Here is a 21,528-nt window from a genome sequence, read left to right on the forward strand (position 1 = left end):
ATTGCCTCAACTAGGCCAATAAAGATGCTTCAGATGCCTACACATAAATAACATGCTGCTCAGAAGGAAGAATAAGAGTGTTTTCCAACAAAATAATCCTTATGGAAATATCCTATAGAATTTAGGATGATCCTTGTTTGTAGATATCTTTTTTTTGTTAAAAAAAAAAAATAATAACCCCATGGATCAACTGTATGACTAAAATGAAATCTACACATTCTCTTTTCTTTTCTTTAAGATTATATATTTTAGGCAAGGCCATGAAGCTTATGTACGGGCAGTAAGGAAGGCAAAAATTTACAATGTTAACATGCAAAAACAACCATGGAACAAAATGGAACTCAGGGTAAGTCAACTTAAAAAAACAAAACAAAAAACTTCCACGATCTGTGAATCATGTCATTAACTTCTGCATTAAAGTCAAATGTGAACAAATAAAAGAAAAATGCTGTTTAAAAAGTTTGCTTTGCAAACCAAACTTTACAGATCTTTTTTATGACCTACACCAATCAATCAATCAATCACTGATGGTAGGAACTCATTAGGAGATTCAAGTTGAAGGAAGATGTTTACGTAGAATGGTATTCTTCACTAACAAAAGTTAGACAACTCTAATTTGAAATATTACCTTTTCTCGCATTCTAACTCATGTAGAACTAGCAACTCTCAAGTCGTTAATACAATCACTTCAGCATTCTTAGAATGAATGAACATACAGATACTGCTCATTGTTTCAGAACCTGGGAGTAACAAATAGGGGTCCCAACTATATATATAAATTTGTATTAGTGGTGGCTGTTTAGGGCCAAGTATGCGTCTTCCAAGGCCTGTTCAGTTTGAAAAGGATGGGAAAGAACTACTCCCCTTAAGTCACATCCACACTTGGGACTAGGGTGTGATTCCTAGCTCAGGTAGACATACTTGTTCTGGTTATCATTGAGCTAGTGCACTAACAATAATACTGTACCCATGGTGGTATGAGCTAGCAGCCCCAAGAACATACCCATGGGATCCAGGTGGGTTTACGCGCGGGAGCAGTTGGCCTGTGCCGCCACAACACTACTTCTGGTTTTGACATGCCCATTGGATGAGAGCTAGCATAAGCATGTCTGCGTGAGGTGGGACTCGCACCCCTAATCCCAGGTGCAGACGTAGCCTTATAGAGGCATCATGCCTACAGGTATTGCCCCTCAAGTCCTAGCACTTCCAGAGGCATTCATTTAGCTCATGCTAAATCTTTTTAAAAAGACCATACTTTGCTTCCCCTAGTGCTGCCTCCAGATGTGCAAAGGTTTGAGGTTGTGGCGTTGGCCAGAGATGCCCCCCTGGGGCCACTACTGCTTCTGGAAGAACAAATGCACCATCCCCAATACACTTCCCAGTGCAGTTAACCAAATTATGGCCAGCCTGCTGGAATATGTTAGGGGGGAGGAGTATCATGTACCCTCTCACCCTTCTTTGCTAGAGAGACCACTATGCTCTTGGATTTTTAGGAATGAAGCCTATGATTGATAGACGTATCTAGGCTGGAAGGAGGAAGTAATCTTATAAATACATACCTTTCTTTGTGCATATATATGAGTGAATATGCTGCTTTTAACGAGATAAAATAATAATATAAATATTGACCCACACTGTGTTTTGATAATTAGGAACAAGAACTTGTGAAGACTGTAGGAATTAAATATGAAGTCGGACCTCCTACACTCTGCTGCTTGAAGCTTGCATTTCTAGATCCAATCTCAGGCAAAATGACAGGAGAATCTTTTTCCATTAAGTGAGTAGCTGACTGAATCATTTCTCCAAAAAAACAAATATTCTTACAAATCGTCTAGAATCCCCTTTTTCTGATCTCCTTGCAGCTGAAGGCTTCGTGTAAGCAGTTGTCATTCCTGCAATGAACAAGAAATGGTAGTTGAAGACTAAAAAGATTGCCTATGGGATTACACGAGAACAATGGCTGTGGGAGCAGTGTCTTGTTTAGAAGTAATATTGTTTTCTGTTATTTTATAGGTACCATGATATGCCAGATGTTATTGATTTCCTTGTGCTGCATCAGTTTTATAATGAAGCCAAAGAAAGGAACTGGCAGATTGGTAAGTACCGTTTTACCACATCTGTGTGTTTGGCATGCTGAATACCAGTATTGGACAGGATGCAATTCATTGTCTTTATTCTAAATCTAAAATGTAAATATTTGCCCGGTTTTAATGAAAGAGGCACTTGTAAGTCATTGGTTGTTCACTTTTAAATGTACTGATTATTTTTCAAGTGCAGTCCTCTTTTTGAGAGCATTCTAACACACCTCTTGATGTAAACACCTTATGTTTTATTTTCTAGCATTTAAACTTAAAAAAATCGTAGTCTGTCACTTCTACAATTTGCATATTAATGATTTCTGATCACAACTGTTTATATTATAAAGCTAGAATGCTCAGATAGGCTAGGGGAAATCTGCTGTCAATCTCCAGAAATGTAAAGATGCCCTTCTTTGGTCTTTTTTGGCCTCTGTATGCTGCTGTGATGAATGCGGTAGACATACAGAATCCTATAAATTATTTACTTTTTATTATATAAGTAAGGTGTTTTAGCTGTTACATAAGAAATAGATAAATTATTATGTGCATTACTCCATTGCTAAATTTAACTTTTTTTTAAAAAAAATTTAATTACAGGGGATAGGTTTCGCAGTATAATAGATGATGCTTGGTGGTTTGGAACGGTGGAGAGTCAGCAGCCTTTCCAGGCAGAATATCCTGATAGTTCCTTCCAGTGCTACAGCGTTCAGTAAGGATTACTGTAGTTGCAGTATATTTGATATATCTAAGAACTTATGTGTCTCTTCTCCTCTGCGTATTTATATGTAATTTACATGTGTGCATCAAGGGAAAAAAATTCAGATGAACAAACAGCCCCCCTTTCTTTGTGACCTACCGACTCCCAAAACTATAATTTTGGGATTTTAGTGCAATTTGATGTGAATTAGAGCCCCAGACAACTACACTGCGTTCCTGGTTCTTGTTACGTTGGAATTGCCTTACCAGATCTTTCTCGTCCAGTATCCTATTTCTGACAGTGGCACCAAATGCTTCAGAAGAAGGTGTAAGCAACCATGTAGTGGGAGTAATGAAATAACCTGCTCATAGGGGAGGTTTCATTCTTATTCTGGCCAATGGTTGTCTTTTATGTGCTGGAGCATGAGGCTTTAAATGTTTTAAAAAAATTAATCCTATCTAATGTAACCGTGATGTTCTTGTTGTCTACAAAAGTGTAGAATTCCCTTTCTGAATAATGTGACAGTGAGTTCCACAGTTGAATTATGTGTTGTCTTTTAAAAAGTTTCTTTTTATTAGTTTTTATTAGATTCCCTCTATATACTATTCGTTATTTTGCATACATCTATGTCTCCTTTTTATTAGTCTCCTTTCTAACAAGTCCCAGTCTTTGTAATTGCTTCTTATATGGAAGTCTTTCCTTGCATCTAATAATTTTCATCACCTGTCTCTGGACCCCTTCTTTTTCTGTCATCTCTTTTGAGATGGGGTGACCAGAACTGAGCCAATATTCCAGGTGAGGGCATTCTATTGATTTGTATCATGGCATGATAATACTGACAGTATTATTGTCTATTCCATTCATTTATGCGACACGTTTTGTTTGCTGCACATGCACATTGTTGAATTCTGTGACAACTCAGGCTTTTAACCTGAATAGTTACAGTTAATTTGAAACCCAGCAATGTGTGTGAATAGTTCAGATTTGTCCTTCAATGTGCATTACCTTGTATTTGTCAACATTGAATTTCATTTAACCTTGTGCTATCCATTGGCCTGGTTCTGTTGGATCCTTCTAGTGTTTCTCAGTCTTCTTTAGTTTTAACTAACATCATTTTGAGTCATCTGCAATTTGTGTAACCTCATTGTTTCTCCGCTTTTTCAGATCATTGCTAAATATATGTGTAAAATAGCCATCCTAGTGTGGTTCTTTGGGCCATCCTACTGTTAACATTTTGTCACACTGAAAAACAAGGATTTGTCCCTACGGTGGCTTTTTTGGAATGTGGGGGGGGGGCGGGGGGGTTGTTTTTGTGGTGGTAGCCAGTTGCTAGTGTATGGCAGGACTGTGCCTTATCCCATGACAAAATAGTTTCTTAATAGCCTCCTGTTTAGTCAAAGGATTTGTTTAAAAGTCCAAGTAAATAAAATCAACCATTTTTCCATTATCCACTCTCTTGTCGACTTGCTCAAAGTGTGCTACCAAATTGGAGAAGCACCATTTTCTGTTACAGAAGCTGTGCAGATTTCTTCCTTGTGTATCATTGTTCATGCCGTAGTAGTAACCAAAATATTGTGTTGTTCTGGAGCACGACTGGGATTCTCAAATGTGATCTGTAGCTATTATATTACAGCCTTTTCTGGTAGATATCATCTGACAAAAGCATTTGTTAAAAATACTAATTTATCAGTCACTGGTTACAAAAATAATCTGTGGTTAGTGGTTACAAAAATGTTTTGACTTTTTTCCCTAGTGGTAATAGTTGTTGACTGCTGTAAAAACAGTCTTCCCAAACATTAGGTTTTATTAATTGTTGTCATTGCTAAGGCAGATACATTGCTGAGATTTGACCAGTACTCTATGTATTAGAGATGGGCTTGAAGAAAAACCCTGGATCGAAATACCCCCAATCATAAGGGAAGCTGAGATCCACTTGTGACTCTGGCCAATCTCTAATATACTTCTGGGAAGATCACACTACCATTTTATTTCAAGTCTCTTTTGGAAGAAATTTTACACCCTACATGCATCAATGAAAATAGGTAAAGATTAAATATTTGCATGTATGTAATATGGTTTTCATTTGCTTTAAATAGCTGGGACAACAACGAAAGAGAAAAGATGAGTCCATGGGACATGGAACCAGTTCCAGAAGGAAGTAAATATGCTTTTGAATTAATTATTATTTCCATGTCAGTACAGTTATACCAGCATGGCATTAATGTCTTACTGTTTCTGAATCCTTCCCATTTCTTTTAGCTGCTTATCCAGACGAGGTTGGTGCTGGAGTTCCCGTGTCCCCAGAGGAACTGACATCTCTGCTGTATAAACCCCAAGAAGGAGAATGGGGGGCCCATTCCAGAGATGAAGAATGTGAACGAGTTATTAAGGGGATTGATTATCTTCTGACCCTTGGTATGTTGGCATGAAATAAATTACAGGAGTATCAAGAAAATCAGCATGATGTCAAATGACTCTTTGGGGGGGGGGGGATTTACTTAACAAAAAACTTTGGATATAGCCTCTTATTCCTCTAGGTACCCTTTGCAGGTACACTTTCATCATTATAGGGCTTGATCCTGCTCCCATTCATGTCTAATGATAGCAAGGGAGCTAGACTCAGTCCCTAATGAACAAAATATAATTAGTTTTAATTAGTGTTGGTATGAAACTATTTTATTTAAATGCTGTTAAACAAGGAAGGAATCCAATTTACAATTTCTGATGTTGGACATCCATACTTCAAGGTTTATATGAGATGGCAGTTTTCAGCAACAGCTACCGGCATGGAAATCTCAAATGTAGCTTTTAACAAAAAATGCATTTTTAAATATAGTAGTTCATGCAAGGGGAAATTCATTTTCATCCCGTGGGCATTCAGAATGGCTCACTGAGCAAAATGACCGTAGACATATTTATTGTTGGGCCAACGATTGCTGGATTTTTCTTTTTATAAGGGATCTAATTCTGTTATTACCATACGGCCAGGGTTGTCATCTGTGGAGTCTGTCTGATTCTGATCTTTTTGTTTTTAGATATTTCTAACCCCTTTGCTGTTCCAGTGGACCTTAGTGCCTATCCCATGTATTGCACTGTAGTTGCTTACCCAACTGACCTCACCACAGTCAGGAGGAGACTTGAAAACAGATTTTATAGGTCAGTTTGATTTGTATCTAATGTTTAAATTCCTATGTATTTTATCGTGTATCCAACTAGAACAGGGGTTCTCAAACTTAATTGCATTGTGACCCCGTTCGGACAATAAAAATTACTACATGACCCCAGGAAGGGGGGACTGAAGCCTGAGCCAGACCAAGCCCCTAGTAGGGGGGCCAAAGTTGAAGCCCAAGGACTTCAGCCCGAGGCAGGGGGCCTGTAAACTGAGTCCTGATGCCTAGAGCTGAAGCCCTCAGGCTTTGGTCCTGGGTCACAGTAAATCTAAGCCAGCCCCAGTGACCCCATTAAAATGCGGTCATGACCCACTTTGGGGTCCTGACCCATAGTTTGAGAACCGCTGCACTAGAATGATCTGCTGAGCTGAATGTACTGGAACTCAACAAATAAACTTCAGTGAATATTGTCACTTACTGTAATCTGTGTCCTCAGCAGGTCTACAGCATAAGATTTAGACTCCATACCCCATCTTCAAAGACTAGGTCTTGATTTTTTTTTTTTTTTTTTGGTCATGTTGCAAAAACAAAACCAGATTTCTGGACCTTGCTCTCTTTCCTGATCTGAGACATCTGCCTTGTGTCTTCCATCCTGCAAATATTGGCGGCCGTTCAGATTTGCTTGATCACGCCTCTTCTCGCTCTTGCGCCTGATATTTTCTCTCCAGTGCAGCAAACTTAGGGGGAGTTCAATAATCTTGCCTTCATCTAATAGCATCTCAACTTTTTGAGCTGATTTTGGGGCAGCAGCAAATAGTACCTTTATTAGCCCCATCTCCTTTCCCTCGGAGGCCCAACGTTTACCATTGGGACCACTCAGCCAAGTTCCTTCACTGCATTTGTTTCCAACTGGGGCAATTCTTTCATTGTTGATTGGCATGTGAGTTCCCTTACCAGGTAATAGGCTATGGAGCCTGCCACCACCAACCTGCAAATGCCAGACATCCAGGCCATCTGAACAGAAGCTTTGTGTCTTGGTGCTGGGCTTGCAAGGACTACCTCTTTTCTAACTAAGTTTTATGGCACCAAAGGAAAATAACATTTTTCTTTCCTCTTCCCCACCCCTCACTCAGGAGAATCTCAGCATTGATGTGGGAGGTTCGATACATCGAGCATAATGCTAGGACTTTCAATGAGCCAGAAAGTCCTATAGTTAAAGCAGCCAAAATTGTAACGGATGTCTTACTTCGCTATATTGGGTGAGTACTTTGTATTTCCTTATGCCAGCATTTCTGGGTTTCTAAACCAGTTCTGAAATGTATTTTGACTTGTCCTGTTGCTCTGCAGGGATCAGAGTTGTATTGATATATTGGATGTATATAATAAAGTGAAAGCAGAAGATCTAAGCAGTACTGATGAAGAGGAGGAGGTAAGAGCAGTAAGCATGATCATCAGAAGCATACTTAGCTCTTTTTTTATTCAGTAGATAGACAGAGTTTAAAGATTTTTATGGGGTTTTTTTTTTACGTGTAATTGCTTTGGGGTTTGATAGAAGAATAGTTGTTATGTGACTAGTGTGGCATGGTCTTGGACGATAAACTCTCCGCATTTAGTAAGATTGATTCTTTGAGGCTGGCTAGCCATCTGAGTCTTCCCTGAGTGACTGAGTTTCACTCTCATATGGAGAGGAAATGCTGAGAGTTGGGGGGAAATGCATGAGGTAACAATATTATATTATTCACTCCAAAGAAACCATGTGGACAGTCATCTCTCTACAATCTGTCCACCTGCCAAGTGGCACCATAGTGGATTTTGTCTATTGAGACTTCACTTTTTTTTCATTTCTTCGTTTTGCCTTTTAAAGATGACTGACAAACAGAAACTGCTGCAAAGTTTTAACACTGTTGTCCTTTTTTATCTATTTAAAAAATGCAGTTTTCAAGAATATTACAGTGTAGCAGTTTCCATTGTGATGTGGTGACTGCCAATAGCTACAACTTCCTAGTTTTGCCTTTAGTTCTTTCAGGTTCTGGTGTATGAGCCATTGACAGTGGGACACATTTATGATGATCATTTGCATCTACCCTCTCCAACCCCCTCTCCCCAATATATCTATTATTCAAATCTTTGAATGAAAACTGATTGCTGGATGAACATCTGTACCAAATGAATAAACATTACACATCATTCATAGCTTTTTATAACAGACCAGAATGAATACAGTGGAACGATTGTGTTGGAGGGTAAGAAAGGAGTGGTTGTTACTTTTGTCCTAATCACTGTTGTGGCAAATCTTTTTTTCCCTTTAACAACACCCCCCCCCCCCCCCAGAAAAAAAATAAAATCACCGTTTAAGCGTCTGCTCCAAACCTCATTGAAGCCAATGGAAAGTCTCCCTAGTTGACGTCTGTGGGCCCCTTGATCCAAGTAATTACTGTAATAAAGTTCTGATCCTGCAAAGGGCTCTGTGTGGGAGCACCACAGTGTCCGCACAATGCGACATTGACTTAAGTCGGCAGTGTACCTTGCAGGTTCAGGGTCTGTGCCATTCGGAGTTGATACCAAAATATGAAAATCAGTTCCTCCTTTAATTAGATGCCAAGACTGGCTTTTAGGGGTCTTCGTTTCCCTTCTAATTTTCATGATCTCATGAACACCTGTAGTAGTGTGACCTTGCAGTAGCACTTAATGCCCTTTAAGCTTTGGTGTCTCGTTCATCTCTCAGTGACCACAGGCCAGGCGGCCAGCAAATGGTCCCACTACTCCACCAAGAAGTAGAAATACTGCAGCTTCCTGAAGGAAAATGGTGAAGGAGGGGGATGGCTGAGACTGCCATTAAACAAGCCCAGTTCTTATAAAGAGAAACTGGCATGGGCGGAGGCTGGAAGAGGGGTAACTGGCTCTCTTGGCCATTCTTGCACACATGAAAATGTGTAAGACAAACCCTGCAGTTTCCTACCCTGTCCTCAATGGGTTTGAGAGAAACTCCTAACCAGAAAGATTCCCTCCCCCTTGATTCTGGTGTTCAAGGAGAACTCTTGTGTGACATCACTAAGATTTTAATATTGTAAAATGCTGCTATTTTATAAACGTGTTGAAGGTAGTTTAACCCTTTGTAGGCTGTATAAATAAATACATGCAGTGGTGTTGTAGCCCAGACTTAAAGAAGAGCTCTGTGTAAGCTTGAAAATTTCTCTCTCTCACCAATGGAAGTTGTTCCAACAAAAGATATTACCACTCCCACCTTGTCTCTCTGAATAAATGCATGTTTGTTTGTTTTTTAAATAAAATAAAGGGCTCCTGTAACTTAAAATCCTGAAGCTTCCCTTCACAAACCCACTTGACTCACGTGGGAGGACTGTACCTCCTAGGTCTGTGTGAATCATCCTTCCCATGTGGTTTTGTGATCAGCAGTGTCTGGCATTGTTGCCATATCCTGTTCCCTTTTCCCAGACCCCTCTAAGCATGAGCATGTTCGGGGAAATGCAGTTTTCCCCACCCTCTGGCACCACACAGTTCATCCAGAAAAGATAATGCAGCATAGGCCTGTATTAGCTTTCCATGAAGCCCTCTCTGCAATGAGGATTTTCCTTTGAGGGGGGGTCCCTGGGTGCAGGTGCAATTAGGGTGAGTCCCTGACAGTAATGCTGCTCAGTGGAATCACTGGGACCGGTGCCAGAGCCACTCATCTACACAGATGCTGCTGGCCTCCTGCAGATACCCTGGGATCCACATTTACTTGGCAAACATTGTGGCTTATTGCTCAGGGCAGCAAACCCTACCTCTCCCCAGCAGAACAATGTGAGAATCTCCGCAAGGGATCATCATGGAGTTTTCCACCCTGTGAGCTTCCTCCCATAGGTTTTTTGGTGGAAAGAAGGGGACTGGCAATCAGGACCTTAGTGTTTAAATGTTTAGCTTCATTGAAAAAGCCCAGCGTAAGTGTATTGTGCTAGACATGTTCGTTGATATTAGTAATGTAAAAAGCACAAAACATCTCTGCATTTTCTCCTTCCTCACAAATGTGGGATAAATAATTTTAATAAAATACGTTTTGTTGCATATTTTTGTAGTACAATAGCTCTTGCATTTTACCTGTCAAGTAAGGTGTTTTTCTGTTTGTGGTCCTGTGCTATTTCTTGTTCTGTTTTAAAATTAACCTGTATGTAACTAAATGAATAGAAAAGGAGTACTTGTGGCACCTTAGAGACTAACCAATTTATTTGAGCATAAGCTTTTGTGAGCTACAGCTCACTTCATCGGATGCATACTGTGGAAAATACAGAAGATGTTTTTATACACACAGACCATGAAAAAATGGGTGTTTATTAAAGAGCACTGAACATACATTGTATATTCTCTTTGGGGTCTTACAGGACTCTACCTCATCCATCCATTTTAATTTTTTTATGTATCTCTGTATAGGTATATTTATGTATGTGCACACACATCAGAAACAAACTCAGGGAGTTGAAGCAGCTTTTCTGTTTAAAGATACTAAAATATAAAAGGTGGAAGTTCTAGTAAAAAAAAAAAAAAACTCTAGTTTTGCTTAAATCTTTTTTTTTATTGCAGTAATTTTACCCAACACATTTATTCTCACAGTAATAGTTTGGTTTTGTTCTGTGTTTTCATGCTAACACTTGTTTGAGCGTAATCATTACCATTTCCTTTAGGTAGCAGAAGTAGATGTAGATTCAGATGGGCCTGGAACTTCATGTGGGAAAAGAAGAGTGAGTAAATAACTTATCTGCATCCAGTTTATGCTCTAGGAGTTGGGTTGGTCCACAGAATTAAAGTCCCTCACTTAGGGCCTGATCCTGCAAAGACTTAACTTTACTCAGCAGTAAGACTGCTTGTACATATTAAGTTTAAGCACATGTGTAAATGTTGGCAGGATCAGGACCTTATATTACTATAGAAATAATTTGTTGATTGCTTAGTGGCTGTTACGGTCCTGATGCTTTGGATATCTGTACAAGAGCATTAACCAACAATATACAACTGCTTGTGCTCCTTCAGACAGAAAAATATTGAATTTGTTTACTTTATAAATACATACTATTACTAAATTAATGGCCAAGGAAGGCTGCATATATTACGTGTAATAGCTAAGTTTAGCATTCAACAAGCAATTATTTTTCCATGGTAATTAATGAGCAACTTTTCCTTAAGCCAATAAGGCATTGCGGCCTTTCCGAAATATACAAAGCTCTGAACCACAGCTCTTGCATCTAAAATGTTGTATGGATATTGAGTTGGATATTTTTATATTATTAAAAGAGAAAATGCATTCTTCAGTAAATTGCATAGTCCATATTGTTATACCACTCAACTTTTGTTGCATGTTTTTAGTTATGGACTTCAATTTTGAACCATTGTCTGAGCACATTGATAGTAATTTTAAAGCCAAGACCAGTAGATACAAAAACCTGTATACTTTAAAAGTTATTAAAATACAGCTTTTATTTTGTTCCCTTAAAATCTTCAGGTAAGACGACCAATAAAAAGGCAGCCCTTCAAAGCAAGCCCTGATGCTTGGAAAGAACAGTGCAAGCAGTTGTTAAGCCTAATATATGAACGTGAGGACTCCGAGCCTTTTAGACAGCCAGTTGATCTCTTCTCCTATCCTGTAAATATATTTCTACTTTCTGTAATTTAAAAAAAAATTCTTATAATATTTCAGTCTTTTAAGAATTCATATATTCTTCATGCTGCTGGATACATTACTGAGCTCCTCTTTGTCAGTCACAGTCTGTCTTCTTTCATGAGTGCTAAATTAATTCCCTCTGAGAAAATGAGAGACCCATAGCCCTGGATTGAGCAGGAATAGGGCTGGCAGGAAATAGCCACCTTCTTCAGAGAGCTCAGTCAGTGCACTTCAGACCCTCCTGTTGTTCCTACATCTCACGATCTCTTGAGCAGAGACTGCCAGACACATTCTGTTAGTGTGATTGAATAGAGGAACATAAATTAGCCCATTTAAACTCATTTTCACCTCTGATGAAATGTGAACCCTTGAGTGCCAGCAAAGCCCCTTGGAATCTGTAAATATGAGTCTTGTAGCTAGAAGATTTAGCCTAAAACAGAGTTTGTGGAACAGTTTGATTATTTTGTGGGTTAGGATAAATTTGAGAGAGATTGGACTGTACAGGGACATGAAGCAAAGCACATGTAATGTTTGCTTAACCTGTTCATGGCAGCTAGTGATAACTTTACCTAGTTGTTAATATTACATACATTATTTTTGTAGGACTATCGAGATATTGTAGACACTCCAATGGATTTCAGCACTGTGAAAGAAACTTTGGAAGCAGGAAATTACACCAATCCTCTGGAATTTTACAAGGATGTTCGCTTAATATTCTGCAACTCTAAAGCTTACACACCTAATAAAAAGTCACGGGTAAGCAATAAAAACATGGATACGTGACATCTCAGGCCATTTCTTCTAAGATCTTCAATCACACTTTCATATAAGGAATGAATGGCACTTGGAATGTGCAGATGGAGGTCGTAACATGATATTTTTAAATATAAATGAACAGTCTTTATCATTTTAAGGACCTAGGATAATAAATTCCCTTTGCAAAGCCCTCCCAGAACATGCAGGTGACTGTCTCAGTTTCTTGAGAACTTTCAGGCACAACATTCAGAAATACTGTAGTTATAGTCTAGATCAGTGGTTCTCAACCTATTTACCATTGTGGGCCGCATATGCAGCTCTCTGTGGTATGTGGGCCGCATCCACACCCTATATATACTACCTGTATGGCTCTTAGGATGTCACATGGGCTGCAGTGGCATGCTGATTGGGCCGCAAGTGGGCCATGGGTTGAGAACTACTGGTCTAGATACTATAGGTATATCTACACTGCAGGAAAAACCCATGTCAGTGAGTTGGAGAACCTGTATCAACTGACGTGGGCTCGCACTGCGGGGCTAAAAATAATAGTGTTTATACTATTTCTATTTGGAATGTCGTTGTTGTAAAGTCACCCAGACTGGCGGGTGTAGTTACTAAAATTACTTTTAATTCATCTGTTGACATTGTCTAAAGTTGGAGCTGTTTTTATTCTGGTAATATATGCGAGAGCTGAAACTCAGTAATGCTACTGTGATTCCAGAAGCCAAGCAAAACCAATGTAGGCATGATCTTTAGTAATGCAGGAAAATAATGCATATTAAAAAGTAATGCCCTTGTCCTGGCACACTCATTTAATGCCACCATTTAACATATTTTGAAAGAATGCTGGTTACCATTTCAGGTACCACTGCCATGCAGGAAATGGAATGTGCATCAGGTATTAAGAATGAAACCTGTTTGGAGCTAGACGGGGCTGTTAGGCTGAGCTCTGAGTATTGGGTGGCAGATAGGTGCACTGGCCCGCGCTGAGCATGTGGAATGGGCTGTGACTCAGGGTGGTCTACACAGAGAAAAAGCCTACAGTAGCTAGTGCTATAAGTATAGTGCCCTTGTGTGCATTAGCTTAATGCATTTTGAAAAAGCATTAAGCTAAACCTCCCAAGGGCACACTTGGATTGCAGTGTAAGTGTCTACACGGGGAGTAGTATGGAATATCTAGTGCACTTTGAATTCACACTCTATCTTAATGTGCACTAACTTCCCCATGTAGACAAACCCTCAGAGTGTTAAAGTGTTCTCCTCTTGTTCTGGTGTGGAGGAAATTACCTCACCCTTTTTTGGGGTAAAGCTTCCCCCCACTTCCATACACCTGGATACAATTTGCTAGCCACTGTATATGGAGGTCAAGCTGTGGCTCCTCCCACTCTCATCCCCTTCCTCTCCGCTCACTCACAGTAGGGGAGTATCAGATGTGCAGTCCCTGCCCTTCCCTCTTCATGCCAGAGGCATGAACCAGGCAGCGTTAATTTGGATGTGCAGAGGGTGAGATGCCTTGGCTGTACTTACACTGAACTTACCAGGCTTTTCTGTCAGCTATATTGGGGCTAATCAAAAATCTAGCCTTTAGTTAAATAGGCTAAACTTGACTTCATGCAAAAAAAAAAAAAGGGGGGGGGGATGATGTTTAACTTCACGTGAGACTTCAGGGGGTTTAATGAATTGTTTTAATCCTTTCTTATTAGGGGTACCTCATTACTTGTTTGTCTAGTTTGTCATCTATTTGGTTTGTACAATAAATAAAATTAATTATATTTTAAGACCATAAACTCTGAAGTACTTCATTATTGATTTCTATAGCTAGAATACAGATGACTTCTTTATACTAGTACGTGTGTTATGATTTTCGCAGTTGTCTGTCGGTATGGATTTTGCTTTTGGAATATTGGAGGTTGATATATTTCTGTGAATCTTTGCAACATTGTTTTGCATGGAATTGATCTCCACAGTTAGAGCAATCAGTAAATCTGGCCATAACTTCTTTCTCCAGATCTATAGCATGACGCTTAGACTATCTGCCTTATTTGAAAATCATATTAAAAACATCATCTCTGAATACAAGTTGGCCATGCAGTGTCAGAAGAGAAATAGGCCACGATACCGAAAACGACTAAGGAGCAGTAGTAGTTCACCATCTAGTAGCAGAGCATCCAGGTAACTTAATAATGAAACTCACTATTTGCTTATTTTGAAATTCTCTGTTTTAGGGGGAAATTAATGTTCGGATAAGAAGGCAGTACCAATATGGCTTATTTTACAGTACAGTCTCTCCTGTGGGTGACCAGATTGTGAGTTTAAACACTGAGGCTCATACGTAATCCTAACAAGGGGAGGGGTGCTGTATGAAAGTGTGAAAGGAGCTGTATAAAAGCCATATTAATTTCTATAACACAGTAACAAAGCAAACTGTATGTTCCTTTTAGGAAAGCAAGATAAAAATCTTGTTCTTGAACAGTTGTATTCCTTTAATAAATTCGCCAATATTTTTGTTTTGTTATGTATTTGATTATTACAGCTATGTAACCTTTGAGATAAAAGGTCAGATGCTCCCTGTTACATTTAAACATCAAAATTACACTGATGATCTGGTAACAGTGTCATGTGTGTGTTTTTGCTTTTCAAATCCTTTTGTGTTAACATTTGTCTATTTTTGGGGTGTTTCATATCTTCAGCCCTAAAGGGAAACAGAAACAAGTGAAGATGCAACCTAAAATCAACCAGAATACCTCACTGCCTTTGACTAGGACTAGCTCTTCAGTTTCATCTCATGGTAAGTAGAATAAAAAATGGTGTACATGGCCGAGCCAAAGTCTGAAAACAGGAGTGCCTGAAGTATTTCCACTGCTGCTTCCTAATAACCGCAGTATGAAGAAAAGCTGAGGGGTATTTATTGCTGATCTTAAACAAGCTCGTTGTATTAATCTATCAAAGGCTAGTATCTAATTGCTGTATAATTAAAGATTTTGGTTATAGAAGTATGTTTGGCATAGGTTACATGCAAACTAGATACATCCCTCAAGTTCTTGTAAGTTACTAGTGTATCAAGAATTTGTTTCCTCTGCATTAATTAAAGAAAGCCATTTTGGACCTGTGAAATCTGATTGTTTGCACAGTGCCCTAGCACGTCGGTATAAGGAGAGATTAAGGAAATCATCTGAGTTTATTATGTCCTGTTTTAAGTTTCAGATACTACCGAGGAGGCTCTGGGTTCAGCCATTGGTGAAGAAACAGAGGGCCAACCATCCTCATCCGGGTTAAATACACAGAACCGAAGTGGAAATAACATTGATCCAGGGAAAAATAGACTAGTCAGGAGTAAATCCACACCAGTTAAACAAGGTCGGAAGTTATATACTTTCTTTGGATGACTAGTTTTACTATAAAAGAAATCTGCTTCTGGTATCTATGGACTACTGTAGACAAACACTTATTGCGCTGCAATATGTGGTATAAATCTACAGTTCTCCAGTGTGCTCCTCAATCTCCATGAGGACTATGTTCACCAACTTTCTAATTGCTGAAAACCAGACACCCCTGCCCTGCCTCTTCCCCCAGGGCGCCCCTCCATTCCTGCTCGCTCTCCTCTCCCAGGAAGCTGGTGTGATTGAGCAAGATGGTGCTGATTTTTGAGACTTAGAACAGCTTGACAGGTTTAAAAGAAGCGTTTGTTCTTTGCCTTTTGGAAAACTTTTTTCTTATACTTGATGCCTTTCTACAACAAAATTCTCCACAGAAAAATCATGTAGAAAAAACCTCTATCCTTAGGAGCGTTCATTAAATGTGTCACCTATTCTGTAGGTAGGCTTTCCTCACACGCTTTTTCAGGGACTTTTTTTATTTTTAAAAGAGAAACCTGATTGCAAACTCAAATGAAGCAAACTTAATGAACTGATTCAGTGTGGTATTATACAAATACATATTGACATTTACCCAGTGTGCATGTATTTGGAATTGTGGCCTAATACTTAGGGCTTGTCTGTACAACTTTTCTAATATAATCTTAACTAAATTAATGTTGAAGTCTGTGTAGTTAAATAGATGATACCCCCTAATGTAGATGCACTTCAACCCATTTAATCCTTGTTTAGCACATACTAGTAAACTACTAAATTAAATTAAACTCATTTAAATGAGGGTTAAACACATTTAAGTGCATCTACATTAAGTGAGATGTACCACCGCCATTAACATCCAAAAAAAAGTTTAAAAATTTTCCTGTAACTTGGTTAAAAGCCTATCCCACCTCTTTTCTATGTGTTGTTAGATACCAAACGTTACAGGAATTTGAGTTTTTTCTAAGGGCGTGGGTGAATGAGAAGTTCCACAAACTTAGAAAAGGCAAGTTTCAGCTATCCAGACAAGAATGCCTTGCTAAAACATAATATCTCAAGATCATGCCAAACAAACCTGGCAGCATATGTAATTCTGCTATAAAATGCAGCAAACCATTTGCCAGGTGCTGCTAACTAACCGGCCCATTTTCCATACTCATAATCATCTTGTTTCTGTTTTAGAATCTCTAAATTTGTTACAAATTTTATGGCTTCTGGTGTATTATGCACACTAAGATTTGTTTTTGTAGAAATTAAGTCTTTTTAGGTGTCTAAATAGTTCTTTGAAAAGCTGGGAAGTGATTTTTGGCTGTTTAAGAAAGTATTGTATTTTAAATCAAACTTATTTTAAAAATTGTTGCTAGAATAGGCATCTCAGAATATTGTTTGAATAGAAATGTATTAATCGACACTCTTGATAACTCACAGAAAAGTAGCCTTGCCCTACTTCCCAAGTATGTGGGGGTGCAGTAATTGGCATTGCGGGGTGGTGGTACTGTAGGAGCACTAACTGGCATTGAGGGGGAATGCTGTGTGTGGGCACTAGAATTTTAGGGAGAGCAGTAAGTGTTATTGAGGGGATTCTGGGGGTGTGGATGGAGCAGTAAGTGGCATTGAGGGGGCATGGGGGGATGACTAACTGGAATTGATGGAGCATACTGTGGGTGGGGGCACTAACTGGCAGAGAGGGGGCGGTGGAATTGGGGGAACCATTAACTGGCAGCGGCGGGGCAATGTGTGTGTGTGTGATGGGGGTGGGGAAATCGGGGCACAGTGGGGTGGGGTCTGTCCCCAGAGTGAGGATCCAGGGCAAGAAAATGAGGGCACAGCAGTACGGGTGAGGGGGGCAGACTGGAACTCCCCTCGAGCAGCGATGGTGCCAGTACCTGGGTCCAGGAGTCAGCCAGTTCTCCCCGTTAGCAGCTGAGCAGCTGCTGCTCTTCCCGCCATCTTGGTGTGGAGGCTGATCGCGATTACTCTGGTAACTGGACTTTTAGTGTCCAGTCAGCTATGCTGACTAGACACTGCCAGGTCCCCTTTTCAACTGGACTTTCCGGTAAAAAACTGGACATCTGGCAACCCTAGAGTGAACCCTGCTGCTGAAACAGTTACTTAGTGGGCTTAAACCCTGCTGTTTCAAACAGCAAAATGTACTTGTGATCTCTCCACCTGAGTGCTATATTAAATTGAGCTTATTTCCCTGCTTTGTCATGTTTCTGGACACCTTTTTTACAATTCTGAAATCTGTTATCTAAACTATGGGATAAATATTCTCCAAAGATTCAACCAATGCCCCCAAAATGTTACCAAGATGGGAAAAGTTGATAATTCTCAAAGAAAGTTAGGAGTTTCCCAAAGGCTTTTAGGAAACCGCTAACATTTTATTTGGCATATTAAAGCTGAAGAGAAGGGGGAAGATATTTTAAAAGTTGAACAGAAATGTCCTGACTAGCTCCTGGCTTTTGTTTTTTATCTGGGGTTACACAGTGGTTCACAAAGCTGTGCTAGAACAGGTATAAGTGTTTCACTCTTGTGAAACGCTCAAAGGGTACACACACCTTTCTCAACATACGAATATTTTTGTAAATCAAATTGCTATCATGTTAAGGTGCACTTACAAAAATGTGGTGTTTGTTATGGGGTAGGGCTTCACTTTTCCAGGATGAATGTGATTTTTCAACCTTCACAAGCAGTATATGTTAACTGTGAAAGGAGAAATATTTTAAGCCCGAACACAGCAAAGGCACTAAAGCATGTGCTGAGCTTTCAGTCCTTAGTAATCCCATTGATTTCATGTGGACTCCGCACATGCGTAATATTAAGTATGTATTGAAATGCTGATTGGGGCCTTAGAGAACAGATGTTTGATGAGGGCTGATAGCACAAACTATTTGAGAGAAATGTAAATTTTGATAGAAAATCCTTTTTATATTTGAAAAGAATTTTTCCCTTGAACTGCTGCAGTTCAGATTTAACTTTATCACACTGTTAACAAGTGATTGTTTTTTTGTGTTTGTTTAGATCTGTCTCTTGATGGACCACTTACAAATGGGGATAGCAGAGAGCCTCGGATAGCAGTCAAGCGAAAGTTAGCAAGTGCCTCAGAAGAGGAGGAACACCTAGAGGAAGAGGAGAAAAAGAGAGAATTAAAAGAAAAACCTGGTTTATCTTCATCAGAAAGTGGGGAGTCAGGATCCAGTTCAAGCTCTGAAAGCAGATGTGGCTCTGATTCAGATTCTGAATCAACCTCTAGAACAGATCAGGATTACATTGATGGAGATCATGACTACAGTAAAGTTGTGCAAACTAAACCCAAAAGAAAAATTAAAAGGAAAATTTCTAGTGGGAAAAGAAATTGGCAGGGCAGAGGGACAGGGAGGAGAGGTAGATGGGGCAGATGGGGTAGATGGAGCAGAGGGGGAAGAGGTGGCAGAGGAGGAAGAGGAGGCTGCAGCAGAGGAAGAAGAGGAGGCAGGGGAGGAAGAAGAGGCAGAGGAGGTAGAGGAGCTTCACGAGGAGCAACCAGAGCCAAACGTGCACGAATGGCAGAGGATGAATTTGAGAATCTGTTTGGAGGCCGATTTGGTGAGAATATGTTTGGAGGACGATTCAGTAGGCCACCACGAATTAAAACAAGGAACGAGGGCAGGAGAACTGTTTTATATAATGATGATTCAGATAACGACAACTTTGTGCACACCGAGGATCCTCTGAATCTTGGTACTTCCAGATCGGGCAGGGTGCGGAAAATGACAGAAAAAGCCAGGGTCAGCCATCTCATGGGATGGAATTATTGACAGATAAAAATCTTGGAAAAATTTCAGATGAACTTCAATGGCCTTCTACTGCAGGGATTTTACCAGAAAATCTACCAAGCAAGTTGTGGGGGGACTCCACTCACTTTCTACAGTGGTGCTTTTCCATTATGCCAGTATACATTTGTTTTAAGACTTCAGATTGCCACACTTCATTGGTCAAAAAAAGCCTTACTTATTAGTCCTTAAATTACAGAAATTCTTCCCCACGCACTACAAGTTCATTTTGTTTCAAGGAGCTTCCAGCTTCTCAATAATAGCACGACATTTTGAATCATGATTATGAAATCTCTCCCTTGTTTTGTTTTTTTGTATTATAGAAATAGCACCTTCTTGCAGAGTTTTTATATGGTTTGTCATAAATCCTTATACACAGTAATAATTATAACTTTTGCACAATACACCAATCCTAAAGGCAGCTATAAAATGTTTACCGTTTCTATATTGTAAGAAGGATCTGGATTATTTTAATCTTCCCAGGCCAAACTTTCATGAATTGTGCTGAACTGAAGTATGTTTATACTACAGTTTAGGGGGGGTTGAAATGCGTTCTGTTGGTTCGTAATTCATGTAAAAAGTGAGAAAAGGGTTGGTGCCTTGTAAATATGTAGCAAACCTTTGATGTGGTATGTCCTAATGTGTGCATTAACTTTATTAAAAAGAGAATACTTGAGAAGTATGAATATCTAGACAGAAGGTGCCAAATGCAAAAGTTACTTGCATCTATTTTCTTTTTGTCCTCTCATATTTTTATAGCATTAATAGAGATTGTGCAGCAAAGGGTTAATTTCAACATTTGAAAGGTTTCTCCTCTTCACAGCATTACATGTCTTAATAGTAGCTCAGCTACTTCTGTTTACAACTACTGGAAACTTAAAAGAAAATAGATGTTATTCTGCAGTGCTTATTGAAGAAGAGGCAAGAATGAGTACAGCAGGGATGGAATTGCTCAAATTGTGAAGAAACCATTTCTTCATCATATTGACACTCTGAAACAAACCTTAGTGTAGCTATCAAAGCTTTCACAAGCCTAATATGCTTTTAGCAGATGGTAATTTGTTGGGCAAACAGCCAGTGGGCTCTCACATATTTCTGGTGTCACTTATTCAATGAAAGTCTGTGTTTCTGTTTTTAATTTGATTTTTGAAACATTCAAAGAAACCTAAATTGAGCTATCGTGTCTCTACTGGCTACTCATATTTTTGTATCATTACTGATAAGTTTCCATTCATATCATTGACAAGAGTCCTTGTAGCTCAAGCTTCCAGAAGAGAATTCACATTGTACTGTACTCTTACCTTGTAAATGTTGCATTGAAAAATAATAACTTGCACTCATTCTGGCAGTAATAATACAGTATGCAATGCTATGAGGGAAATGTAGGGTTAGGAGATTACTCTGTATCTTACTCCTCAGACTGAATGACTGATTGCGTTTAATTAATTGGAACATGCTTGTTCTTGTGGAGTGAGAATGAGAGTTGCAGCCTTCTACTTTGTAGGGTCCAGTTAAAAGATTTGTGGGACTCTGTCATGTTAGAGCAAGGAAGAGACACCTAGCTGACATCTCTAGCTGAGTTGAGATAGTGAATCATTGATTACACGAGAAAAAGGGATGAGAGAGGAGGTTTGGAAATCGAAATAAGTGAGGGATGAAATTCTGAAATTTCTTCCTCAATGTGCAACTTTTAAAAGTTGGTCAATAATTCTGGAAAACCTGCGGGGCAGTGCACGGGGGGACAGTGAAGTGTATATTCTCATACATAAATAGATTTGTTTCTGGCCTTTTTTTTTATGACAAATATTATCAGGCTGATCTCTCTTTGCAACCGTTCTAGTCACGTGCAAGATAACTGGAACAAATGCTTTGCAGGTCATCAGGCTTGGGAGTGGGGAGAAGAAAGCAGTCTAAGTAGTATATAGTAATGATCTGAATTTATGGTACAGTAAAAATCTCTCAAACTTTTTGTTACAGTCGTCGTCCTGATTATGCCAAAACTAATTTCTGGGCATGACTCAGAAGCTCCATTTAACAAAGAAATGGATACAGAGGATCTCCTAGCTCTGTGTTGG

At 39.4% G+C, this 21,528-nt stretch overlaps 1 protein-coding gene across 1 annotated transcript in view; it reads left to right on the plus strand.

Annotated features, from left to right (window-relative positions):
• BRWD3 (bromodomain and WD repeat domain containing 3) overlaps window positions 1-20,498 on the plus strand; it is an 81,990-nt gene extending 61,492 nt beyond the window's left edge. The window contains exons 25-40 of the mRNA XM_074964473.1: window positions 239-346; window positions 1,653-1,777; window positions 2,014-2,096; window positions 2,676-2,787; window positions 4,872-4,933; window positions 5,035-5,190; window positions 5,811-5,931; window positions 7,019-7,144; window positions 7,233-7,314; window positions 10,562-10,618; window positions 11,377-11,517; window positions 12,139-12,291; window positions 14,300-14,463; window positions 14,982-15,079; window positions 15,490-15,648; window positions 18,663-20,498. Of these exons, the coding sequence (XP_074820574.1) occupies window positions 239-346; window positions 1,653-1,777; window positions 2,014-2,096; window positions 2,676-2,787; window positions 4,872-4,933; window positions 5,035-5,190; window positions 5,811-5,931; window positions 7,019-7,144; window positions 7,233-7,314; window positions 10,562-10,618; window positions 11,377-11,517; window positions 12,139-12,291; window positions 14,300-14,463; window positions 14,982-15,079; window positions 15,490-15,648; window positions 18,663-19,438 (2,523 nt within the window). The 3' untranslated portion in view covers window positions 19,439-20,498. The remainder of the gene's footprint in view (window positions 1-238; window positions 347-1,652; window positions 1,778-2,013; window positions 2,097-2,675; window positions 2,788-4,871; window positions 4,934-5,034; window positions 5,191-5,810; window positions 5,932-7,018; window positions 7,145-7,232; window positions 7,315-10,561; window positions 10,619-11,376; window positions 11,518-12,138; window positions 12,292-14,299; window positions 14,464-14,981; window positions 15,080-15,489; window positions 15,649-18,662) is intronic.
• The last annotated feature ends 1,030 nt before the right edge of the window (window positions 20,499-21,528 follow it).

Source organism: Natator depressus, chromosome 9 (genome assembly GCF_965152275.1).
Source record: "Natator depressus isolate rNatDep1 chromosome 9, rNatDep2.hap1, whole genome shotgun sequence".
Classification (NCBI taxonomy): domain Eukaryota; kingdom Metazoa; phylum Chordata; order Testudines; family Cheloniidae; genus Natator; species Natator depressus.